At 46.0% G+C, this 27,189-nt stretch overlaps 1 protein-coding gene across 2 annotated transcripts in view; it reads right to left on the bottom strand.

The window, feature by feature from the left end:
• Positions 1-1,288: 1,288 nt before the first annotated feature.
• ARMH3 (armadillo like helical domain containing 3) overlaps positions 1,289-27,189 on the bottom strand; it is a 134,075-nt gene continuing 108,174 nt past the window's right edge. For both annotated transcript variants that reach the window (XM_064514129.1, XM_026102905.2), the window contains exons 25-26: positions 9,924-10,040; positions 1,289-4,140 (exon numbers count right to left, since the gene is read on the bottom strand). In XM_064514129.1, coding sequence (XP_064370199.1) covers positions 4,048-4,140; positions 9,924-10,040 — 210 coding nt within the window. In that variant the 3' untranslated portion in view covers positions 1,289-4,047. The remainder of the gene's footprint in view (positions 4,141-9,923; positions 10,041-27,189) is intronic.

Genomic DNA, 27,189 nt, shown 5'->3' with positions numbered 1-27,189 from the left:
GCTGATTCTCTCCTGGTCCCTTAGTGTGTCTGCAGCCCCCAAAGCTGGGCTTTGCCCCTTTCCTTCTAGGTTACTGCGATGGCTGGAGCCTGCCCAAAACCCCACGACACCCACAGGGACAGACCTGTGTCCAATACAACCCTGTCCAGCACAGACAGGATGCAGCACTCCCTCATCCCAGCAAGCACTGAACAAGAAAGCAGAGCCCAGAAGAGAGGAGATCAGAATAAATATCCCAGCGGCATTAGTGCTGACACCTAGACAGAGCGCTGCTTGCAAATGCCAGGAGCCAGCTGTAAATCTCACCTTCAGACTGCTGGCCCCACACCAGCCCCAACGCACGGGCCGGCAGCCGCAACGCTGCGAGTGCAACGGCGCCCACGCTGGGTCTAGGCAGCAGCGGGGAAGGACGTGGGCTCCACTGGCCCTCCTGGTCCTCGGCCACATCCAGGAGGGAAGCGGGGGGAGGCAGATGGGGCACAGCTGGCTGATCCCTCGTGCAAGCGCTACCTGGGAGATAACTCAAGGCCACACTTTGCTCAGGAACAAGTGAAGAGAGCAGCTTCTCCTCCTGACAGCCCACTGTGCAACAGCCTGGCAGGTCCCAGAGCAGCACCTGCCGCTGGCATCCCGCACCAGCCTCCTCTCCTCCAACAACCCACAGCCCGAGAGCAGGCTGGGGAGGCTCGGGGAGGTTACTGCGGGAGGTGACAGGCTGCCTCCTGAAGAGCTGCCTCTCTCAACGGTGCATGAAAAATGGGACCTGTAAGAGCTAAGGAAGGAGAGCTGATACCAAAAAGCACAGTAGCACTTACAAATCAATTTTTAATAACTCCCTCCAAAGTTTAGCTCAAACTCGATTTTTCTCCTACAGAATTTGGTCATTATTTTGTAAAATATTTGTCTCCCTGCAGCAGCTGCCTAATTTAAAGGCAGCAATCTGATTTCTCCCCACACTCTCCAAGCCTTAAAAACAGCTCTTCCAATAATAGACTGGATTATGAATTAGGCATAATAAAATTTACTCAACTGCTCAGATCAGATGCAGGAAAGTTTGGAGCCACAGGCCACATTCTGAGGCTGAACATTAGAGTTAAATGACTTTCTGCTCAATTCAAGCCAGCCAAGGATGGGTATCATGGTGATTGACAAAACATGCCATAAGCATAAGCTTTGTGCCACTAGGAGGTCCCAGATGTGCCTAGAGCACGGCTGAGAGGCTGCAACGTCTCCCAAAACTGCCCTGCTCACCCCTCCCCTGAAAGACAAACACAGCACACGCCGAACAGGCAGGGCTCTGCTATTTATTGAGCTCTAGGTTTGTATATACATCCACTTACAATGCTAGGTTCAGTGACAGCATGACAAGAGGATGTGTGCCACAGTCTTCCCCAGCTCAGCCCTTGATGAGGGCCAACCTCAGGAGCTGCTCCCTGTCACAGCCTGGGTTTGCCAGTCCATCCCAGCAAAGGAGCACCATGGGGGTGACAAGACCTTCGATAGCTGAGCCCAGACTGGAAAGCTGAAAATCCCAGAGGTTGCAGACCCAGACCTCTGCCCACTCTTTATTTGTCTAGTCTCAGCCTAAACAGGATCAAAGAAAAGGAGGCATGTGGACAGTTAGTTGACTTGATGCTCTAACAGTGGTGATGCTGACGCTGGACCAAAGGAAGCAATTCAAGCCACCTTTGGGAAGGAAGTCCCCCCAAAGCAAGGAGACAGTCCAGCAAGACCTCCTCATTCGCACTACAGACAACAGTGCTGTGTGCTGCAAACCATTTTCACTCATTTACAGAATCAGAATCACAGACCAGTTGGGGCTGGAAGGGACCTCTGGAGACGGCATGGTCCAACCCCCTTGCTCAAGCAGGGTCAGCTAGAGCAGGCTGTCCAGGACCACATCCAGTCAGGTTTTGAGTATCTCCAAGGACAGACACTCCACAACCTCTTTGCAGCCTGTTCCAGTGTTCAATCACCCTCACAGTAGAGAAGTGTTTTCTTACATTCAAGTGGAATTTGTTGTGTTTCTGTTTGTACCCCTTGCCTCTAGTCCAGTCACTGGGCACTACTGAGAACAGTCTGGCCTCATCCTCTTGTCACCCTCCCATCAGTTATTTACAAACATTGGTAAGATCCTCCCAAGCCTTCTCTTCTCCAGGCTAAACAGTCACGGTGCTCTCAGCCTCCCTTTGTATGAGAGATGCTCCAGTCCATTAATCATGTCTATTTGCCACTGGAGAAGTGGACTCCTTCTATATGCCCTAGTCTGTTCTCAGGCACAGCGATTTTATGGAGCCTGCTTGCCCTCTCAAACACCATCCCTCTGACACATGCACACTTCCACACACGACTGGCAGGAAAGCAAACATAAGCGTCTGGCTTCAGCTGATAAAAGCCAGACAATTCAGTACTGAGAAAAAGCATCCTCTGTTGGGAGAAGCTGATACTCCTAGGGAAAACCCACACTCCTCGTCTGGCTCTGTGGTCTGTGGGTGGCCAAGGACGCAGTTTTCAATTTCCCATGCTTATGGCAGGTAAAGCTGAAACATTAATGTAATTAACACATTAGCATGAATAAGCTTTGCCAAAAAGTGGCAGAGAATGAGCATGACCTTCACATCACACACTACTCCAACCTATGAGGATAAGAGCAGGACTAGGCACTTTTTACTATTTTCTAAAAAAAGGTGGATCAGGGATGTAGATAACTTCACTGGTTTAATCTGTCAAGTCAGGACAAGTCTTAATATCACTGCTGGGAGCTACGAGTGCATGAACAGAGAGAGGATGTGTATTCCTGAGTTAGCTGCCTGACACAGCACTCCAAGAGCAGTCTCCATCGGACCTGGGCACCTCTCACACATTGGCTCTTGAGCAAAAAGACCTGCCTATGCCCCAGCTCTTCAGAGCACCGTCCTGGAGCTCTTCCGTAGGAAGTTCTTGGTCAGGTCTCAGCAGACTGTTGGTGTAAGTCGCTTTGCGAAGACTAGTGGTCAACCTAGAACGTGAAGTAACTACTTCTCCAGCTGCATTTTAACTGTAGTAGCTACAAGCTACACACTAGGGAAGAAATGGGGACTTCTTAGCTTATGAAGTTCACTCAACAGCTACAAACATGTGCAAAGCAGGCATTCCTGTGAGGAAGAGGAGGATTGTCGCAATGCAGTCTCTGATGGGCAATAAAGGGAGTAGGAGGAAAGAGTCGGCCTCTCCCCTGCCCCATGAAAGTAGAACATCTAAAAAAAATTCCCAACAACCTTAAAAACAGCAGAGATGAGCTGGGCTACTGGAAGCAACAGTGACCTCAACCAAAGCTGGTCTCAGTTACAAAGCGTTTGATGCCCATATCCTTGCATATTGGCTCTGACTGGATCCTATAAGCCAACAACCTTGGAGGCAAAATTCCTCCTCCAGTAATTTGAGGGCTTGGTCCAATTTATACCTTCTGACACCAGGATCCAAGAGTGAGCAGGGCCTGCTCCTTCAGGAATCTGTTTTATACCCCAAAACCATTCCCAAGGATATTGAAACCCATTGCAGGATGGCACTGGATTTGACCTACAGTGTTGGAGGAAGGACTGATCCAGGCTGACTAAAAAAAGCAGCCTTTACCTGGAGGCAGAGAGCTTTCCCATAGAGCAGGCGAGCAATCTCAACCCAGAATTGCCTCACACAACTGGACTGGTTTTATTGTTTTGGTTGTGAGCTCTCCTCAGCTCTGCTACAAAGGTTTTTAGTGCATCTTCCCTGAGGCTGCAGAGGGAATCTCCCATTGCTACTCGACAAGAACGGCTGCCCAACCCCATGGCACCTTGCAAAATTGCTCCCTCCTCCTCCTCAACATGGCAATCACCTCTCCTTAGCCACAGTCCTGCTGAAACACACGCCTTTGGGATATAACACACAGCAGCTAGGCTTTCCCCCCCAGAAGAAATGCAGTCCCATTATGCAGGCGGAAGGCAAGGAGCAACCGGCTGCAGATCTGTAGTGTCCCTGCCCAGACAGGCCCTTCTCTGGTCAGCCCTGCGCAGCGGCTGTGCCCCAGCTTCAAGAGATCGTGGAGAATTCCTTCAGCAGGAGTTCCTGGCTCAGCGTGTTGAAAGCAAGGTTCTTCCTCACATTAATGCTGATGGACCGAACCTGACAAAGACAAAACAAGACATTTTAGCCAAGAGACTTCTCTTTGCTCCCAGTGAGCACGGCAACTTTGACACCGCCAACTTCGTTGTTCAGCATGGAACTGTTTTGCATGCTGTAATAGCCCCAGAGAACTTGCTGCAGCCAATTCTCAATGAGGCTCTAGCGTAGCAAGACATCCCTGAGGATTAGCTGCTTGCTGGAATAACACGAGTGTCTGCAGTGATGTCCTAGCAAGGAAAGCAAATTCCCAGGGAGGCAGGGATCAGAGAGGATTCTCTGCCTTGATGCGTGAGCTAGCATGACCTGATGAGTTTCCTGTACTAGAGCAAAGAGATGGGAAAAAGTCAGCACTTCTGGGCTGCAATTGGAAGAGCATTTTTTGCCAGCGCCCATTAGAGTGCTAGCTGGAGTTCTGGCTGAATGGAGGGGCACAGTCCCTATCCTGCTCCAAAGCCTGACACACTGGGTGTAGCTACACTGCAGAGCCAAGAATTTGGAGTCAAGGAAAGCAGAGAAGCCATGCTACTGTGCTGTAAACATGAGTTATAGCCCAAGCTGGTGGAAAATGCTCTGTGGGTTTGGAGCCAGCTGTGTGCATTTTTTGCTGAGTGCCTCATATTGGATCACTAGCTATTTCTGAAGAAGCATCCTTATCCCTTTAACAATGCCCAGACTTATGGTCACCTGCACAGTCTGCAAGCAGGAGCTGGACAGCCTTGTTGCATAGCAGCTTCCCTTCCCCCTTTGTGCGTGCAGACGTGTTGGCCAAACACACAGGCCCCAGACTGGGCTCAGTCTCAGCTGCACTCGGCAACGAGAAAACAAAGTCAAACATCATCTGTGTCAGCGACTGTGCAGCAGTGACAGAAAGCAAAACTGACACAAGCTCATCCAAACAACAGGATTACAGTTCCCAGAGACTTGGAGCCTGTGATAATAAGGTTGTTGCTGACCTGGTTAGTGCTTCGTGCCTTTTAAAAGCATTGGGGAATGAAATAAAGAGAAGCAGAGTGAGGAACAGAACAGTTAGGGCTGCAAGAGCAAGTTAGCAGTGTTTACATGGTCGAGGGTCCCACTTGCTGTCCTGGTGAAAAGGAGGAGGGGAAGGGCAGAAAGCTCCCAAAGGGCAGAATGGGTAAAAGACAGTGGGACACAAATCAAAACATGGAAGAAAAGGGAAAGTTGTGAAATGAACCCCAGTGAGCCCCGTTGCTAACAGACCCTCACAACCTGAGCAAGCTAGCACAAATATTTGTGCTTAAAGTCTGAGTATTTAAGTGGTTTGCGCTGGGCTTTGTCTCCCTTCCAGGAGGCAGGAGCCCTGCTGATAAGATTTGGGCCCAGTCCTACCGACGGCTCTCCACCTCAGTGATCAAGCCCACCCTGACAAGGGAAGAACACAAGGCATGGAGAGCCCTCTACCCTGGGGAGCACAACCGCCTGCATAAAAGGGCCTGATGCTCCAAGCAGGGTGTAAGCTTGTACCCCTGTTCTGACCAGCAGCATTCCCATGGGTCCCAGCAGCAGAAAGAAAAATCAGAAATGAGGTCATGGCCTCAGGAACTGCTGCCAGGGCCAAGGCATCAGTAGTAGATGATGTCCAATTCATACATACATCCAAAGTCTCTAGGAAGGATGAGGCGTCCCTGCAAGCCCAGAAGGGGAGGCTGGAGTAACACACCATGAGAGCAGAGGCCTCAGCAGAAATTGCAGCTGCAGGGCAGAGCCCAAGAAATTCAACTGCTTTAGTCTGCAAAAAGAAGGGTTAGGAGGAACAGAGCAAACACCCTCCCATATGTAAATTGAGGTCAGAAAGAGAACAGTGAGTAATAGTTTTCTGGCTCCCCAGGGATGGGGCAAGAAATATTCAGCTTAATTTAAGACTGAGATTTACACTGGAAAAGAGGAAATACTTCCATACTTCCAAGAGTTGTGAAGGAATAGATTACCTGGGGCTGGGGTGGTGGTATTATCACCTTCAAGACAACTCCAGGTTTTAAGAGGAACTTCAGCACAGTGCTTTGGTCAAGAGTGGTCCAGATGGAGTTAGATCTGCTTTAACACAAGTTTGGGAGAAGAGAGGGCATGACAACACCCAAGATGGCCCTGTCATTACTGTAAATCTCCTTCCAGTGTTTCCCCTTCTCTGATCCAACAAGCTCAAAAGAACAGAACAGTTCAAATTAGAGTTAAATCAATTTATCTCCAGCACCAAGGCTCAGCATAGGTTGCTGGGGCTCATGTCTTTTTTGGAGTTGGAAGAGTAGACAGTGACACAGGAGGATATCAGCCTGTAAAAAGGAGAAACTCCAGATGCTTCCTGCAGGCTGTCTGAGCTGCTCCATTCGTGAGGCTACACCCCAGGAGTCCTCCTAACTCACTGTGCAGGAGTTCAGGTCTGGCTGCCAACGTGAAAGCTACCAGAACTCTTTGGAGTGGCTTACATAAGGGCCCCCAAAACAGCCTTAAAAAGTAAGTTCACAGCTTTAACATTTACTTTGCAAGGAAATAAAAGCAGAGCCTGTGTCCTCTCTTGCTTCTGTATGGAGCACGCTGGGGCCGAAAGATTCTAAAATTTGTTTTCTCCCTATTAGCAACTCAGATCACATTTAACCTGCAGACTTTGAAGAAATTGGAAATTCATGAAATGCTGACATCACCTGCAGAGCAAACTGAGCAAATGAAAGAAAGAATGAATCAGGGGGCATTAGCTATGTGAAGAACACATGATTTAATATTGGGTTTGTATCATTATAGCTGGACTTGTGCAACACTGTAAGGGCTCTCCTATGTTGGAGTAAGTCACATCAATTAAACCTGTTTCCAATCAACAAGCCACTCTTAAGGAACACGTACGATCGAAGGAAGGTTTACACTGACTACTATATCTAATTAAAAGTCAAATTAGTGTAATTTCCTCTACAGAAATCAATCCCTAATCAGACTATTTTGAGACTCTGCTGAAACCTGTCCAACTGTAAAGACAGTGAATGTTTTGGAAAGATGCTGAATCTTTCTACACATTCCTTCAGCTGCAATGTAAGGCTCCAAAAGCCCACATCCATACCACTCCCTCTACGAAAAGTAGCACAGACCTGAAATGACATACCCAAGGTTTCAAAGAAAAAATTGTTAGGAAACTTCCAAACTTCCTTCTTTTATCCCCCTCAAAGGCAGCACAACAGGCCAGAAAACCCAATTGATAAAACTCTCTGCACATCACCTTCAACCACAGTGTGACTGCAGTATTGCAGGCCTTTGAAAGCTTCTTTGAAAAGGGAATGGGAGAAGAAAGGAGATTTTTCTCTGGGATTTGCAAGAAAGAGCAGCACAGAGGCAAAGCAAGAGAAGCAAAGCAGTGCATTAGCAAAGCATGTCAATGGAGTGAGAACAAGATTTCTACACATAAAGGAGCCAAGAGAATGGCTTGGGGAAGTTTCAGCTCACCCACTTAATGGGAGCATAGAGAGATGAAAGGAAGGCTAAAAAGGAAAATGGCTCCTGCATGTCATTCCCCACTGAGAAGAATCTGCTTTAATGCAGTCACACAGATAGAGAGAGGGATAAGTAAACCAGGCAGAAACTAGAAGGAGTACTTGCAAACAGCTCCTGTTCAGGCGGCCTGATGGAACAAGCGTGAGTTTGGAAACCATACCGGAAACCTGTAGGTCTCCCCCAGCCCTGCTCCTCTAGCAGATCACGTGAAAATTGCAGCAACTTCATGCTGTCCCCTCTGTCAAATCCTGCAGCTCTCACCAGTAAAACACAACGCACTGGGCAGGGGGACATTATCCAACATCAGACCAGCAACAAAGGCTGAAGTAAGGATACAGAGGCCTGGAAAAGAGCAAGCCAGCTACATTTTTTGAAGGGTACACAGGGAGGCCAGTGCAGACTAGAACATTTTAATGGTAGCCCTTGATAAGTTGTTAGAACAATTAATAAAGCCATCAGTTTCTGTGCACCTAGAGGAAAAACAGCACAGAGGACAGGGGGCCAAGCTGGGTTTGCTGAAGACAAATCCTATCATATCACATTGATTTCTCTTTGTGGAGGGAACAGCTTAATGGAATGCAGGAGACTTTCTGTAGCTATGAGTAAAGAACATTTAATAGGGTCCCAATTCTCAGGACATCTAGAGAAATGTGGATTAAACAGATTCACAACTGGGTCAGTCGGCACATTTAAACAGTAATTATTCAGGCTTCCATATGCTCTTGAGGAGAGGGTCCCGGGGCACCTGGACTGCTAATTTTCAGAAGGGAGTGGAGGAATTGCCTGGATTATGCCAAGCAGATTCTTAAATGATATAAAATTGGGAAGGATCACAGAGATTACAAAAAACATCTGGCTAGGAAGAAAATTTTAGCTGAAGTGTTTTGTAGCTGTGAGGTTCTTAGGACTGAGAATGTCATTTTAATCAATCAATTAGCATGATCAGCTTGTGTTTCTGCCAGGCCAGGCAGAAAGCAGGGCATGCAGGAAGCAGGACAGTCGCATGGCTACGATGCTGGGAAAGGAGAAGCTGGCTGAGGGGAGCAGGAGTCCTTGGGACAGAACAGATGACAACAGAAACATGAATGTGTCTTTTTCCAGGGTACAGTAATGGGAGAAGCCTATGTCATACGGAGGCTATACCCAAAGTTCTTTGAATGTATTCCAGATATGACATCAAACCAGAGAGACAGGAACAGGCACAGAACAACACCAAAAAAATGGCATTAAAGTGATTGCAAGTGATAGTTGCCCATACTCTGCCCAATGGCAGTATTGTGATGACCTAAAAATCATAAAAAGGTTAAAAAGCATCCTGTAGAAGGAAGCAAAAGCAATTCAGGCGTGCTTGTTCTGGAGCAGAGGAGACAGAGAGAGGCATAACGTTCCCAAGCTCATGCAGGCTCGTGATGGAGTGGGCAGGCATCAATTACTCATCAATCAGCAAGGACAGAGCTGGAAGAGAGAATCAGCTCTCAGACTGGTGGAGAAAGCTGCCAGAGTTAGAGATCTCTCCCCTCTCTGAAGCAGTAATGACTCAAAAGTGAGGAAAACAGACTGCCCTCAGAGATACCAGCCACTACAAAAACACTGGCTCCCTGGTAGGGCAGCCGTTGGGCAAGAAAATACCTTGACCAAATCACTGTGACCCAGCCCTCTGAAGCTAGGTGATCAAGCTGACTTGCTGATGAGTACAACTGCCAATCCAAATGATTTGGATTCAGTTCTGTCACAGTTTTGTTATTTCTGTGGAGCTTTGTACCATTAGACTTCTCCTCTAGCAGGAGCCACCATTTCTAGGGAACACTTTTGCTTTCTTCGCTGCAGACCCCATTCTGTGAGCGCTGGAGGAAAGCAACAAGCAGGTAGGTGTTTGACCAGCATCACGTATTCTGCTCAGCCCCCTGCTTTGTGGCCCCCTAACAATAGCAAAAAGACTAAGTTGGTCTGCCTGATGAACCCAAAGCAGGAGCAGTCAGCTTTTCTACCATGAAAACTTACCACTACAAAGCATGCTAGATTGCCATGGCAAAAAGAAGGGACAGAGACTGACCGGCCATTTACTGACCTGAGCAGTCTGATGGTTCCTCCCCAGCCAGAGGCTGCAGGGCAGAAGCTTTCAGATCAGTTGAGACACACAGTGTCTGTTCAGATCCTATTCCTGCCCTATCTCCAGAGACAGCTCTGTGAAGGTATAGGGCTGCTCAGTACCCCAAATGCCACTGCACAGGCCACAAGCAAAAGCTTTGGAAAGGGGTTGTTGTTTCTGCAGAAGGAAGGCAGCTTACCAGCTCTTTGAAGAAGGCAGCCTCTTTATGCTGCTCTGAGTAGCGCTCGTACTGGTCCAGCCCATCCTGCAGCTTCAGGGTCAGTGTGTCATAGTTGGATCGCACCACTTCCAAAACCTGCCAAATACAACCAAATACAGCAGAGGAGTCAGTATCCACAGATGTCTCAGCACAGGAGGAGCAAGGCTGAGCTAAATCACAGCTCTGGCACCTGTTTTTCAACATAAATGGCTTTAACGGCCAATATTTGGAACATGAGTAACAACACGGAGGTGGGCACTAGAAATCTTCCCAATGCCAGTAAGGAACAGCCCTCAAATTTACAGAGTTTCTCCATTCATAAGAACAGAATATCAGTCTATAACCATGACATCATCAGTTTTCCAAATACTATCGTGTCACCAGGAAAAGCAGACATGATCTTATTAAATTAAGGAGTTAATTATCATGTGCACACCCAAATGTAACAGAATAGGTACTACACAAACACAGGTCTGTCTGACCCCTTGGTCCCACAATGCTAGTTTTGCCAGCACACCTCCCTCCTGGCTTGCTAATCGCCATTCACAATCTGCTTAACTACCAGCTTCTACAGCTGCTCAGGTCAGCCTCCACGCAGAGTACTGCACCTCTCTACTGATGGGAATAAACTTTGATAGATGCTAAGATAAGACCAAGTCTGTTATGAATTTTGGTATTAGAAACAGGTGGAGCATCACATCCAGGCCTTCCTGCCCAGTAGGTATTTTTATCACCTGCCTTCACTGTAACTGAAGCACTCCAGCTTATATTACTCTGCTCCCAACACAGGGCTATGCTTGTAAATTTGTAGTTAACACTTCTCTGTCCTTTTGAATTATCCATTTTCCTAACTAGGGAACACCAAGGGTGACTCCCACAATGCTTTTTAGCTTCAAAGCACTGCATGGACAAACTCGATCCTCAAAGCATTTGTGAGATGGTAAGTAATGATAATCTTCCTACCAGGAACCATATAGCTCAGCACTCCTGGGCAAAACATATGCTCAAAACAATTCTCTTAAACACATGAATTTCTTTTCTTAGGCTGTTACCATTTGATCTCAGAGCTAAACAGAAGCATAGACAAAATACCAACATCTGAGGTTTGCAGTAAAGTAGCCCCTGCTCATGGAAAGCCTCAGCCAGGAGGACTGCATGGGGAGCAAGGTGCAAAGGAAGAGAGCCCTGCCCCAACCCAAGGCTTTCACAACTCAGGCGAGATCTTAAGAAAGGCGTTTCAGAGGGCTGAAGACAACAAACAGTGACCAGGACAATAAGAGATTCCCTCTACTTCTCTTCTGGTCCTCCTCACAACGTAAATGCTACCCTCGGTTGTCCTTTTAGCCAGTTGGCAGCTCCTGCCCCTTACGTGATTGAATTGTACTCTTCTACCTTTCTCTCTGTGGCTTGCTGAGGATTCTTTCAAAAGCTTTTTTCCCTGGCTTTACCCCCCCCCCCCCCCAAACTCTGGACATGACAGTGGGACACTGACAGACATTCATGCAAACACTTAGAAAGGGGTAGGAGCTGAGGTCCTGCTAAGAGAGAGACCACAGGGTTTAATAAGGGCATCACCCAAATGAGAACTGAGGGAAAAAGGGGCCCAAAAGTGAGTTGGTCACACAGCCCTTTGCAGCTCAGCTGTCCTCTAGCATTGCAGAGGCGAGACAGAGGTAAGAACTGGTGTTTTGTAAGGTTATTTGAGAACAGCCTGTCAGTATCCTGCTGCTGCAAGATCATGCAGCCTCCTCTCCAGACAGCCTGATTTCCTAATTCTGTTTGTCAGCTCTGCTGGCAGAGAGGAAGAGTCCTGCAATAACACCCATCTACAAATTCGGTCATGTCCTCTTGTTCTTATGAGGAGAGGTTGTGAAAAGCATCAGAGCTAAGAGTAATGATGAATGAAACAGGCCTGGAATGGGAATAATTTACCCTGGGATGCAACTATCCAGCAGGGAGGGAGAGTAATAGTATAACACACCTTCTTCTGAGCAGTAAAGTATCTAGCAGCTTGCATGAATCAGAGGGCTATCCTCTTGCTGTCTTGAGGAATGCACAGTGGTCAAGATTAATAACATGCAGAAGAGAAACCCTATTTGAAAGGTGAGGAGCAGAACCGGCTTCTCTAGCAGTAACTCACAGAGCAGAGGCATCTTAAGGCCTGTCCCACTGCACAGGAGCCCTCCCTTGGGCCCCTCTTTACTCCCCCGCGTGCGCCTGTGCTCCCACGCACACAGCCAGGCATAGCACCACGTCAGCATGCCCGGACAACAGATGCACCCCTTCCTCCATGAAGAAGCTGGACTCCTCCCTGCCCGCTCTGAGCAGAGGTCTCCTCAGCCACGCAACAGGGGCACCCTCAGGGCATGGCGAGCAGCGGCAAATCAAGGGGAGCAGCAAGCCTTGTAAGCGGCACCCTTTCCATCAGCCCCCCTCTATCTGCTTTGAAAGGAGAAAGGGAAAGAACTCAGTTGGATGCTCCAGTAGGACGACAGGGAAGGAGCAAAAGGCCCAGTAGCCTGTACTGCGTTATCCACTCCTTATCACATCCTCTGTAAAGAGCTTGAGATCAGCTTATCCCTTTATCTATGTATTTTCATCGGCTGGCACTCCCTATCTTCTTCAATTATGAAATAACTTAAAAAGAAAGAGTACGCTAAAAATAAACAGCTTCTCTTCACTGCCGGATAATTTCCCTTTCTTGCTGCTGATGAGGAAAAACACTATGTGGGATCTGAGATAAACCCACTCACAGATCATTTTGCTTCATACCCTGTAATGGATGGGAACTGTTACTGAGATTAGGACCTGCCATTCTTGAGATGGCTTCATCTGCTCTTTAAGATGCAGCTGCTAGACAGAGTGAGGTGAAGAGCAGCAGAAGGTATTAAGAGTATCTAGTAGGATGGTTTGAAAGGCATCATCTTTCTACACAAGTGACAAACTCACACTGCGTAACAGAAGATTGCATGTTAGTATCCATCACCCCCCTCCTCTTTTTTTTCTTTTTTCTTTTTTCCTTTTTCTTTTTCTTTTTTTTGAACTACACACTCCTTTGACTTTTGTTCAAGGAAACTACTGCAAGAACAACATCCTCTTGCCTCAAACATGAGATCTTTATCTGCATCTTTCTGTCAGTTACAAAAGACTTAGAAGAATTTAATTTTGAAATTGAAGCATCTCTCTTTTAAAGTCTTGTCTGACCTGCTTTTCATGGAGGTCTCCAAGGAAAACTAGAAAACATTGACTCCGACATGGTGAAGTCTGAATAACTTAAAAGGGAAGAGACTTTTAGCTGGACTCCTCCATGCTCATTTTAAAATCGTTCAATTTTTAAAATCGCACATCCAGCTGGGAAAACAACACTTCTAATGTCAGGCAAGGGTAGAAGAAAATGGACTGCAGATGACTTCCAAGGAGCTTCTCAGCAAGCAACAGGGATGATAAGATGTGACATTCCCTCAGATTGCGAGGATAAATATACAGGGCAAACTTAAAAAAAAAAAAATGTTTTACGGGGTCTTTACAAAGGAAAAAGACTAAGTGAAAAGGAGTCACAAGCTAAATCTCGTTTTGTAGGTTACCTTAGGAGGATCAGTCTCAAAAAACCAAGAGGACAGAAGTGAGCAACTCAGACATGGTCCAATACAAGCAAAATGAAGGCTGCTGAATTCCTCTCCCTGCAGCTGCCTGCACCAGCCCTAGAGGCGGCGTTCTCTCATTTACTTCAGTGCAACAGCCCAGAAGGCCAGGGAGTTGCACTGCTGTAATTTAAAAACAATCTGACATCAAATTAACCCACTGCTCACTCACTGACTGCTTTATAGAAGTTCCAGAGAAACGTTAGCAATTCAGCGCGGTGCATGTGCGCCTCCAAACCCAGCCTTTCAGGAACTGCTCTGAACAGCGAGCACTCTCTGCAGCAGTCAGGAGAATTCCAGCTTCTTCCTGCAGCCACAGGCCCCATTACTCCCCTTCCCTGCCAGTGCAGACAACTTGGGACCAGACCCATCCTTCTTGGGTAATATAGCAGGGGGTAGCATCCAATAGAGCAGCCAACATGGGGCTCAGCCCTCTGCAGAATTCCACCCATCTCATGCTGCTACACCCATAGGAACAAGATTATGTTAGAGTTTTTGGATCCCTAATTTTGCTATATCCTGCAATCCCCACGCTCACTGCTCCCTCCTCAGCTGGATGGATTACCTCTGAAAAGTCAGCACATCTTGGCCACAAGCACTGGAACCAATTCCTCCTGCCCTAAAATATTTTGTTTTCTACGTTCAACACAGTCCATGCCTTGCCGTAACATCATCTACACAGAGTCTTCTCCTCACTGTACCAGGGCTGTTTCCTCTAACTAATCCTCAACAGGAGCAGACTTACTGCAGAGTGCAGAAGAGACTGCACCTTCTGGAACAGTCTATTCTGGGGAAACTATGGGATCAAATGCAGTAGTATCTGATCCCCATCCTGTCCACTTTCAACAGCAAAGCCAGAAAGGAAACTAAACTGACAATAAAATCTAATGTGCAACACAGAGCTAAGGCCCAGCTATCTGGCAGGCAAAGCACACTTTGCTGATTAGTAGCTCTTTAACCTGCAGAATCTTTCATCAGCTGCCAATACAGTCTGAGTTGCTAAACCATAACATTTAGAGAACTCCACCAATTCACTCCGCCCTGCCACAGACCTAGCAGCAAAACAAAGGTTCTGAAATCCCAAATCCCATGCAGGTTTTGGGAAGCATGCATGGATAATTAGACAGCAAGAAGAAGAAAGCAAAGCTCTACACTGTCTTTCTAATCAGCGCAGAAAAAGACAAGAACGCAATCAGCCAGTAATGCCAGTATCTCAGTAGAGTGTCTCCATGCCCAGAAGACAGTCATTAGCTAGAAAAGAACTGAGTCTGTGATCTTGCACTAAGCAGAAGGGAAAAAGAAAAAAAACATCAGTCTGAAGTGCCCACACCAAACCCACGCGTGAAGCCTTGCAGACTGCAAGGATGGGACACAGAGGCTCTCCAGATCAGGCCCTCTGTGCTGGAGGACAGAACAGCAGGTCTTTGGGGACTAGCTGACCAGGACAGCTAGTCAGAACTTCACAGCTCAATCCTGATCAGCAGCAGCTGGCACAGTGGGTCACAGGCTGGACTACCAAAGCAGGGGGTGCAGCCGTAGGCGTCGGGGAGCCTTCGCCAACAGTGCAAACGTCACACTCAGTGTGACCCGAAAGGCATGTAACGACCATCGCTCACTGGTGCTACTGCAGGGACACAGTGTAGGGACCATGGGCAGGGGGTGAGGGAGAAAAAATGTTTCCTGCATTCTCTACAAAGGTGGTGGAGTTCCTGTCACAGCCTATGTATCACAGAGGGAATTAAGGCAGTCCCATCTCCTGAACCCTAGGCAAAGGCCGAAATATCATGAGCAAACACAGCAGTTTTGTCCTCTCAGCTCAGGAAAAGGAAGCTGCAGAAAAAAGGCATTTCGGTTTTCTTACTCCAGAAAGTCTGATGTGCATCTTACACTGGGGTCCTCAAAATGGCTTTTTTAATCCAAGTTTTGTACAAATCTTCCAATTTTTTTCCCCCACAAATTTGCACAAGTTACTTGTAGTCCCAAAGTGTTCTTCCTAGGGAATTCAACTGAATAGCAGCATTTCGAATGGTAATGAACAGGCTGCTGCCACCTTTACTACAAAGAGGCTGTTGCCTCTCCATAATAAAGTGACAGATAACTGACATAAATTTTACAACAGTGTCTTCTAATTAATATGGAAAGTTTTTTTTTTTTTTTAAATGGCATCACATGTCTCACAGAGCAACTAAAAAACTGCTGATGAAGGCTGGAGTCTCTGCTGGAATGAATCCCCAGAAGTGCCAAAGACAAAGCGCGTAACTAAATAATTACAAGTTAAATAAAAACAAACACACACTCAGCTGCCACATTTTCCAATAGACTCTGCCCAGACCCCTGCTGCACTTGCCTCTGAAGCCCATTAGCCATGCCAGGCTCCTTCTCCCTCTCCTCTTTCACTGTCTGCAGGAGCTGAGTTCAGAGAAAGGATGCACTAAGGCTGTCAGTGCTACACACGAGGGTGGGAAGCAGCTCCCGTTCACAGAGGCTTCAAGGAAAGCACCCATCCTGAGGCAAGCAGCAGCAGCACAGAGCTTTTGTCTGACCCAGTACTGCCTTATCTTTGCCACTGCCCTGGAGCTAAATGCAATGCTAATGCTTTACTGCCACCCCCCCCCCCCAAGCTGATCAAGCTAAGGGTCTTAATTCCTTTGAATGCTAAGAGGAAGGAGGAGGAGGATGTTGCTGGAGAGTCTAGTAATTCAGATTCCCAGATACAGCTTACGGCACACATCTACAAATCCAGAGGACGCTGAGTGGGTGTGGTGCACACGGTGGGAAAGAAAGATCGGAGCATGAGATGCGAGTGCAGTCACTCCCCACATGAGCAGGTCATGCAGCATGTTGTCACTCCTGCTCCAGTGCCCCAGATCTGCTGCACTCAAGCAGCGACTGTGCGCTCAACATGCAGGTGAAGGACCTATGACCCTCTCCTGCGGCTGGCAGAGAACAGCCGTTCAGGCTAAGCCTGTAACAGAGCCCCCACCAGCGCACATACCTGTCACTCTCAGAGTAGGGAGAAGCATCCGGTCTGCCCTAAGGGCAGGAAAATCTCCTAGAAGGCAGATTTTTCCAATAGTAAAAAAACTCAGCTAGCCCAAAAGATTAAGTGACTGCAGTGAAGGGCAAACCTCTCCTCTGAGGCATGAAATAGTATTGCACTGATGTGGGATGTGACAGCAACACTGGGAGGTAGGACAAGAGAGGGTATGTCTCCGGTCATAGGAGGGAGAAAGGTCTGCAGAGGTAGGCTGAAGCGGGGCAGTGTCTGAGGGCAGGGCCCTGTAGTCTGCAGTAGGACACTGGGGCCTCCTTCCTGCTCCTTGATCCCACAGTTGATCACAGAGCAGCTGCCCAGATGTCCCAGAACGGCACTGTGCCAAAAATACACGCTCCAGTCCCAGCTGTGGAGAAGCTGATGGGAATGTCTGTCTCCTGTTCTGTGTCCAGGGCTAGACAGATTTACAAGGGTAAAGAGGAGATAAGGAGGGAAGGCACTTCACCCTGGTTTACACTAAGAGACCCCTTGCACATAGTTCCCTCCTGGTTATTTAAGTACTTTTTATTTTGGGTCTGCTAATCCTCCAGTGCTCAGCCCACCAGACATTAGCCACAAGGACACCCTGGGTATTGGAGCCTGGGAGTGAAGAGTCTTTGCCCAACAGTTTCTGCGCTTTATCCCTGGCAGTCGCTGCTGGCAGCTGCTGGTAGCACCGCTGCGTACACTGCACTACTCTCTGTGCCTAGCCGAACGCAAGGGAAGGCTAACTCTCCCTATCCCACACACTTCCCAAGGGCTGCTTTTACTTATTTGCACCCAAGTGGTATTGAAATCTGGTCCTTGCTACTTCTCTACATAAGGCAAAACATTTTGATGTTAGATAGATTATTATTATTATTTTACCTAGCAACATCAAGGAGGGACATTTCACACCCCTTTTTCATTGCCTCAGCATAGAGCCATTCTGCTGGGTTCAGATGATTTACAGTAGCTCAGATGTTTGTTCATTGATTTCAGAGAGATCTATGGTCTTTAAAGGAGCAAGCCTACAAAGCTGACAGTTTCTATCCATGGAGTGGGAGGGTTCATTCTTCCTCCCCTGTTCTCAGGTGCCTCCTCTAAGGATAAATAAGTTACAAGCTCACTCAGAAAATGACTGTCATTCTATGAACTTTGCTAGCAGAAATGGCATCCTATTCTGGGATGGAAGTTCTCTCTTCCAGAAATGTTTTAAAGTCAAGATCCATTAGAAGCATGCGGTGTTCAACTATTCAGTGACGGGAAAAGACTCACTGACCCAATCAACCTGGAAATCACATAGCTTTTATAAATATCCCATCACATATTTATAAATGTGTGGAGGACCTGAACTCAGACAAATACCCTGACATTCCCAATGAAGATGGGAGCATGAAGAAACACAGTAGCAGGGATTTCTTCCCCTCCCACAGAAACCAGAAGTGAGTATCACTACCTATTCCCTGTAGCAGCTAAATGATGTACAGAGATGAAGATATTAAATGATATAAAACGGACTCTTGCTGTCTGAGAAGAGCAAAGGCAAGTAAGATTTATGCAACAGTCATACGGCCAACCCTGAATTCAAAGGAACTGCTGCATGTTAGGACTTTTCAGGACATGCTGAATAGGTGGCCCTGGCCTCCAAAGTGAAGACAGTCAGATCACACCAGATGGGACAAACTCAAATGCAGAAGTAGTGAGAGGAGAGGAAGCAAATGACTTTGTAACTACAGATGGGCACAGCTGTCTGGATCCAGTAGGATCACCTATTTTCAGTTGTGAGAAAGGAAAAGAAGATACAGTGAAGACCATGAAACACCTTTGCTAGAAATACCTAGCTACCGGGATAGCAAGAAAAACCTTTAATTACAGCGGTACTGGAATGCATTGCCCTGGGAGGAGTCTGTCCCCAGGTGGTGAGAACCAGTTAGTCACACATCTGTCAGGAATGTTTTAGGTACAGCTGATCCTGCTAGAGGCAGAGGAATGGATTGCCAGCCTCTCGAGGGCTTCGCATGGCCTGTTGGCAGTGATTTCACAGTTATCTGCATCACTGCAGATACCCAAAGCCAAAGCTGTTATCTGACTCCAAAAGAAGCTGTAAATGCACACTGAAGTCCCCATTTCAAGCTCTTATGGGAAAGGCTAAGGCAAGATTCAACAGTTATTTTAAGAAGCAGAAAGGCTGCAAAGGAGGATGAAGGCAAGTAGTGACCGAGGCATATGGTCAATGGTCACACAAACCAGCTAAATGCACAGCTTTCTGGGGACTTTCTTCAAAAAGATGCAGACAAATAAAAGATATTAATGTGGTTGATAACCTTTGACATCCCTACCCAGCCAACACCAGGGCTAGGTATACTGTGCTAGGAGCACGACACCCTCTGACCTCCCAAACTCACGTAGCCAGAAGCCTGCACACCTCACTGGAAGGCCTATGCCACAGCCAGCCCACACAGACACTTCTGCCAAACTGGGGACTTTACAGCATTACTGATACTTTTTAAACACACATCTCCAAAAAAATTTATTATTTAACCCTGGCCCTGCAAGCACGTTAACAAGGCTTCAGCTTTCTTCTTCAGTCCATCATGCTCTTGGCTTAAAGCATGCACACCCACATGAACAGAGCTAAGCAAGTGTAAAGTGACAGCTGTATCCAGGCTACAAAAGCAGCAAGGGGAGAGGACCCCCGCTCCAGCCAGGGTGCCAAGTGGCACACTGACAACACGCTTCCTTTTAATTTCACACAAACTCCCTGCTCTCTCATGTGACTGCCTCCACTCTATCAGACAGCTTAGACAACAATACAGCCACCAAAAACCCCCAAATGGGTTTTATGAGTACTTTTATTATAGTGTGATTTCAGCAACCCACAATTACACATACACGCCAACTCCCATACATGTTAGGCAAATGCACTTCGCTCAACCCTTTCGGGGCATACCAGCAGGCATGCTTTACCGCTGCTCACACGCAACACAATGTGCTAGGAGCGCAAGGAGAAAAACGCACTAGCCTCGCATTGCTTTCTCTCAAGACCAGTCTGCTCTTCTCAGTTTCAAGGATGGTCAGTGGTCCTGTGCTAATCTGCACACAGCACTTGGCACAAAGAACCTGGCTGTCTCTGTGGGACCCTGGGATCTCTTTCCCAAACTGCGGGGAAAGGCCCTTGAAAAGATATACAGGAGGCAATTCTATGTCATTCAAGGGAAGAAGATGTGTTCAGTCAATATTTCTGCCAGGAGAACAAACATTTATGTACTGCACAATGCTGGCACTTCCAAAATCCACTCATGGAATAAAAGTCAAGGATCCTGAAACAAATTAGCTTAAAAATAATCAGGTAATAAAATAAACACTTTCCTAAAGCAGACTTTTAGATCTGGATGGAGAGATGTGCCAGAAGCTGAACAAGGTCCACTAGGCTTGCCTGTTGTTAGCAATTTTTTGAGGAAGGTAGGCAGCAGCCAGCATAATGGCAGGAGCATAAAACCCTGAGATAGACAGATTTGCTATTTTGGAGTTACAGCCCATTTTGGAGCTCTGAACCCTTATCTCCAGCTGGTGGCATTTATGAAAACATTTCTTACTGCTAGGTATGTAAGAGCACTTGCAATTCTGCCAAGGCTTGAAACACACTGCAGATAGCTATGGACTGGACCGTTAATTTTTTTATTTCCCCATCGTGCTTACAATTAACTTAAGTGCTGAAATGTGATGGGCTGTTCCAGGAGAAGCTTTTATCTACCAGCTGCATTTTACCACAGCAGTAAATCAACTGCTGTCACCAAAACACCAGACAAGAGGAAGAGGATCCTTGTGCTCACTGTGTGTATTACCTGTTCAGCCCAAGCGGCCGGCCAGTGTTCAGTGAACGGATGCTATGATTTGGGTATACTCTTTGGTGCGATGCTCTCTATTTAAAGGAGATCTTCTCTTCCTGAACATAGAGGAAAAACCATCAGCTGCAGCTTCCTTGGCACCAGTTAACTGATCAAAGTCAGATGAGCAACCTTGGTGCCCAAAATGAGGTAAAATAGTTTTAAGGATATAGATTATGAGCTGCTGCTCCTGCTGAACTGAACAGCCAGGACAAACAAAGCTGTTACAGAAACCAAAGATGGTCTTAAGAACCTAAAAGAACGTAGCTGGAAACTCTGTAAGAAAGGTCAGAAATCAAATCTTTGTAGGGACAGTAGTAAGAAAGTATCATGACAGACTCTGAAACCTGAACATCCAACTTTTATTCCAGATTGCCTTAACTGGTGATAATAGCATACCCGATGTAGACCTCAAGGAAGCAGTAAGAAGAAGAAACTTATTCCTAGAGAAGAAATTCAAATTTGCCTAGACGACAGTTGGCTGAGGAATAAGGCTGTCTAGAAAACAGATTAAGACAGGACACATAAAAAACCCTTCTTCTCAGTCCAACATCAGAGGCAGAAGCAAGTGGACTGTTCCAGTTCAAAGGAGACCTAAGCCTACTTGTGTCCAAGGGATGATTAATCGAGAGGCTTATTCTGGTCATGGCCTAATCAAATATAGGCAGTTAGGGGAGGTTTCTGGAACTACCTCAATGGGTCAGATTCACATGGACCAGTAGATAATCTATAAGAGCTTGTGCTCCTCACACAGCCACCGAGGGCTTCTACAGGATATACTGATTACAGACTGTCTTAGAAAAACTCGTCCTGTCTTACAGGTAGATGAAGAAAAGGAGAGCACAGACACTCCAAGAAACTAGGAGCTTGCCATGCAAATCTTTTTCTCCTCCAAACAGCAACTAGCTAGACAAATCAAGTGCTAGAGAGAGACAGGCCACAATGAATGTTGCTAGTAGAGCCCAGGATCTGACACTTGCTGAAAAAAGGGACATGTTAACCTAGCTCATGAAGGTTGTTAAAATTGCTTTGTAAAACAAGGACAATTTCAAACTAAAGGAAGCAGCAAAGCTAAATGGCAGTACACTAAAGAACTGGCCACAAAATAAGAGGGTACTGTATATTTAAAGCAAGTCAAAATAATGTAAGACACACCAGAGGAAAACCCTGCTAGAAGTGTGGGGGAAGCTGTGCATTTGGAGGGGCAAAGCTTGGAGGGTACAAAGATGAGTCTCATAGCTTCTACTATGATTTAGCTAATTAAATCGTGACAATGGAAGGCTAGCTATTAATTGCACAATGGAAGTGGTGCATTGCAAATGAATGGGAGGCAATAATTCAGGGATGTGAGCAGATGCAATGAAAAGGCCAGGAAATCCAGAACTCACCTACATAACTCACCATAGATTAAAAAAGAAGCTCAAGCCTATTCTAAGACAGGGAAAACCAGAACTTTTAAATATAACAAGAGGTCTGGAAAAAACAAGATGAGCAAATAATGGTTTGATGGTCTGTACTATTTCATGATTCTTTTATGAAATAAAAGCACTGGAACTGATATACAGCATTCAAAACATGGGTCATCACAGACTCATATAGTGGCAACACAGCATTTCTGCTTTATTTTCCTGTTCTTTTTCTAGTAATTGCTAATTCTCTATTTGCCTTTTTCACCACTGCTGAGCCTTGAACCAACATTTTCGGAGAACTATCACAGTGATTCCAAGAATCCTTTCCAGTATGGCAATATCTAGCAGACTTGCCTACAGCTTAATACTCTAAGAGCCATATAAATGAAATCTGCAAAAATTTCCTCTAAAGATGTGACCAAAAAGAAACAGAAGAACTGTAGGCAATTGGTTTGCTAGAAGTAGGCTGTTTTGCCTCCAAGGACAAAAAGCGTAGTAGTAGCTGCATGCTAGGGTAGCTAGCTATCAAGGAAAGATTGGCAGTGCTTGGAAGTTTCTGAGAGACTCAGCTCATGTAGGAGCTTTAGCTCTTAAGGCTTTTGCAAATCTGAAGTTGGAAAAGACAGCTATAACCTGCTGGATGATCCTTATAAACAGAAAATCCTGTAGCAAAAAGGGAACTTCAGCTGCAAAATGTGAACCAGTGGCTCTAAGGCTGGAGTTCCAAAATTGGTTTCAATGAATCGCTTGGTTTCAAGTCAGTCTAAGTGCAGGCTACCCAAACTGCAATACGAAGTCTAGAGCTTCTTGCTCAAAGGCAGTTGTTTCAGACTTGAAGCAATCTAATGTGCAGCTCAGAAGTCCTTTCATTTGGGACGCAAGTACTCGGGGCGCTGAATGTCCAGGTGAAGTACGGACATCAAGAGCATCTACAGAAGGCAGAAGGGAATAGGCAGCTTGACTGTCCCCTAGAAACTGAGAATGCAGCTCTGTAAGTTAATTTTAGAAGCATTAGGACAGCAGTGCAATTCCTACAAAGAAAGGATCAAGTCTGTCCTACCAAGCAGCTCATCAGAAACCCCAGGCACTGCTTGGAATGCTGTTCTCATCTGTATGGCACAGCTCATGGACAGTGAGTGGGGAAGAAAAAAAAGGAAAAAAAAGTAAGATGAGGTCATAAATAAAAGAACCAAATGATTTCTGATATGACGTGCTCAAGCACTGAAGCTTGTTAACATTTTAGTTTGTTGAATTATCCCCCTTTTGTACTGTTGGAATGCATCATTCATTTTAAACTCCATCTGGGCAATGACCAGAGGTGAAACAGGATGAAATGGTTATGGCCACCATAGAAAAAAATGTTTAGTTGGGGCAGGGGGGCTCTCAGAGGTGCTTAAAGCTAATGGTTAAGCTAATTCAAAAGGCACCTGAACAGCTGGTGAGACAGCTAGAAATGCAGAGGCAACTATCCAGGGTAATCATTAACAAGGGGAGGCCTGATGAGATACCTAACTTTGTGGGCATCAGATGCTTCTTGACCAAAATGGGGATGTGCAGGATAGCTGGCCAGCAGGCAGTCAGTAAAGCAAATCTGAGAGGGAGCAGAGACTTAGGCATGGACTGTACAAGGAAAACAGGTCAAAGATTTCTGAGAAATGGAAAGGTCTGCTGCTTGTTATTGCTCTTCTCAGGGAAAAAAAGTCAGTGTACATTCTTTGAAATAAATACAAAGGCACCAAAATTGCTGACTCTTAGCTATTTCTAGTCATTTCTCCTCATAACTAACAGAAACAACCAGGGTCCAAGATAATAGCGAGGTCTCTGAGAAAGGATTCCTGCCACTGTGGAGTGGTATCTTGCAATCCAAAGATATTTGGGGGATGTAAAAAGGGCTTGTGTGCCTGGGAACTTAATGCTCTTCCCTGCAACATTTGCTCTGCTTATATCCTTAAATAATCAGACCTACTACCTCTTCAGCACCAGCTTTCCCACAATTCAGACACTCATGGCAATAACCTCCTAACACCACAGAGGACAAATCCCTTCAGAAAGCACAGCTGGGAAGAGTCTGAAAAGAGGCATCTCTGTGAGAGTGACCCCGTTATCTCCACAAACACTCAGATGCTGGACTGGCAAAAAACACAAGACACAAAGGGGAGGCTTATTGCTGATGGCCAGATAAGAGCACTGGGTTGGCTGCATGCCTGCCGTTGACACTCATGGAAGAGGTGACTTGTGCTGGCATTGCACCCGTTCTCTCCAAAGGATGAGGAGAACAAAACTTATGCTTCTTTTCCAAAGCACCTGTTGCTTTTGGATCCTCAGGTTGAACAGTATACAGAGCAGCAAGCTGGAGAACTACTTGTCCACAATGCCTGCGCTCTGAATCAAAGAGCATGCACCCTTTCCTGACAGCTCTAGACTGAGCCTGCGGGCTACAGAGACAGGATATATTTGTACAGTGCTACTGAAGACTTAGGCAACGATGATGCCACTCTCTCTTGGGGCCAAGGAGTTGTTCACTAAGGCTTCCCCTTTCTCTCTAAATTTCTCTTTTGTCATATTCCTGCATAAGTATCTGCTGGATCCATAATGGAAATATCTCCATACTAATTTCTGCAGTGCTTGGAGGACACCACTGTTCAATAGCCTAAAAATCCCTCTGTGAGGATTTAGTGCTCCCAAGTGCCTCTAGGACATCAAACGTTTGCAAAGCTATTAGCTCTGATGGGTTTTTGAATAAGGCTCAGAGAAGCCACTTGCTCAGTATTTCTCATAAGGAAAAGGTAGCTCTGACCTGGCAGAATAAAAATTGCTTAGGAGGAGGAGGAAGAAAGCTCACACAGCCCACGTTCTCTGCAAGCAGGGAAATGAGATTTGATTTACGCCATGATTCTGAGGTGTGTTCAATTTCAGCCTGAATTTCTACTGCATAAATTCAGCTTGGCTGAGCAATGTCCCCATTAGAGACTGTCCAAAGCAATAGAAGGTGATGCACACAATGATCTTTGAAGCTGCAGGTTCAAAGCCTCAGTGAGGTATTTTTAGCATATTTTTGCATATGTAGCCCACAAACCTGTGTCTTCCAAGAAGTTAGGGGAAGACAATATAGAAAAAGCAATTAGATACAGTGCATACACAGCTCCTTACTGCTGCCAATTAATCAATTTATTTTGCTCACTGGTTAATTTCCTCTTATTACACAGCAGAGAGAACAACTCTGTTTTCTGTGCTTCAAAGGGATTAGATGACAAGCAGAAGTCACTCGCTAAAAGGACTTAAGGGCTTCAGTTCAGGGATTAATAACTCTGCCACTTTTTCTCCAGATTTTAAAACCACTAATTTGTACTGCGTCAACTGGTAGTTTTATTTGCACAACTATTTTTGTTTTAATAGGAATCTTAAATGCTGCTCTGCCCAAAATGCTGATGCATTGCTCTCTTGATACTATTCTTATATCTGAATTGTTGCCTGTATTAAAAGGGTATTTCATGCTTGCTTAGCAAACTTCTTAAACTGCGCCTTATACTCATACGCACAAGTTCAAGTTCTACTTGACTTTTCCAATCTAACATGCATGAGTCGAGCAGCCCACTGAGGAATTCAACATCACCAGGAGGCAGCCTGGGTGGAAGCTTCAGATCAGTTTTTTCTGCATCTCTAACTCGGTCTCACATTTCAAAGAAGCTCTACAAAATCTGAAGTCTAAATAGGTTTGGCCACATGGTTACACACCTGTAAGGTGGGGTAAACCATAGTGGTCCATTCTCGCCCTGTGTTAACAAAATATGTTTTGGTACCACACTCATCTTGCTGACAAAGTATGCGACAGAAGATGATGGGTGGCGCATCTAAAACAAGAGGAAATCTTCCTGATTCCTCTCCGCATTTAATGGGCTCCTGACCTTATAGTTCTGAGAACCATTCATATGGGGGAGTTTGCAGCAAAACGCTGGGGTGCTGTAATTTAGCCCAAACACCTCCCCCACCTTGGGATGTACAAATAAAACCCAAAAGCAAATTTTCAGGTTGAAAGCTTCAGTGTTGGTATGCTAAGGTTTTGAATTTTGTTGCAAATCTACAGTGGCCTGAACTAGTCTGACTCAGGAAAGACTCAATTCCCTCCATATGCCTGTTTAAGGACTGACTTGTGACTGTGCCCAGAGCTTGTTTGGTGCATTTTTATAAATGGTAATAAGTGGAGCTGTTCACTTGGTTTACTGCTTCTAGACGACAACTGCCAGCTACAATCAGCTCAGAGAGAACAGGAGGGCAGGACTGGCAGCAGCCACAGGATACATCACAACAGCAAACGAGGCCTGTGTATTAGGAAAGCTGCCATCACTCTTCCTTTTTATCTCTCTAAAACATGTCAAGGGCACTAATTAACAGGGTATCCAAGGCACACAAAGGCTAAGAAGAAAGAGGATGTCTCTAGTGCTCTGTTATGGCCCAATCCAAACATGCCTACTGAGGCTTTAGGAGCCTGCTGAACTCTCCCAGTCACATGAGCTTCCAAAACTGTCTGATATTCAGGAAGAATTCAAAGATCACAAGAGCTGCAGAACTGAGACAAGTAGAAAAGAAATAGTGACCTACTTTATATTCTACCATCATATGTTGAAAAACCGAAGAACACAAAATGCCAGAAGAGGTGTATGCCTCCAGTAAAGGAAAACTCCCAAACGTGTGTGCTGTCAGCAGCATGATGGCACATGGCTGCCCCACAGAAGCAGCAAGGGCAGAGAAAAACCTAGGCTCAGTAATGGGCCAGGACAACAACTCCAGACCCAGAGAGAAGGAAACAGCAGGGGCTATATATAGTAAGAGAAGTCTGAGGTCTGATATGCTGCTCACCATTACCCTAGAAGGCATTAAAATCTCTGTCAGGAAGTGGCACATAGCACCAGAATGATCCAATCACCTTTTCAAGTAGCAGAGAAGGGAGGGGTGGGATCTTAAATATTTTGTGGATACTTTCTGCAGCATCTGTTCTGGACTATGTAAAAAGAGACAGCGCAGAAGAATCCGCAGTGGTCTGTGAGCACACGTGCGTACGCTACATAAGATTACTGGAGGTAGGGGTGGCACTCCAGAGTCTGCATTGCATTCACTTTTTCATGATCTGTTCAGAGCTGGAGGAAAAAAAAAAAAAAAAAAGGCTTTTTGTGGGAGTACATGCAGGTGCTTTTTCATTTGCTTTCTTTTCCTTTTAAAAAGGGAACGCTATCAAAATAAAATTCTCTCGCTCCCTCCCAAGATTCTGAAATTGTTTGGGTTTGCATCATTTGT

Source organism: Dromaius novaehollandiae, chromosome 6 (genome assembly GCF_036370855.1).
Source record: "Dromaius novaehollandiae isolate bDroNov1 chromosome 6, bDroNov1.hap1, whole genome shotgun sequence".
Lineage (NCBI taxonomy): Eukaryota > Metazoa > Chordata > Aves > Casuariiformes > Dromaiidae > Dromaius > Dromaius novaehollandiae.
The sequence above is the reverse complement of the archived record's forward strand: the minus strand, read 5'-3'. Positions and strand labels throughout refer to the sequence as shown.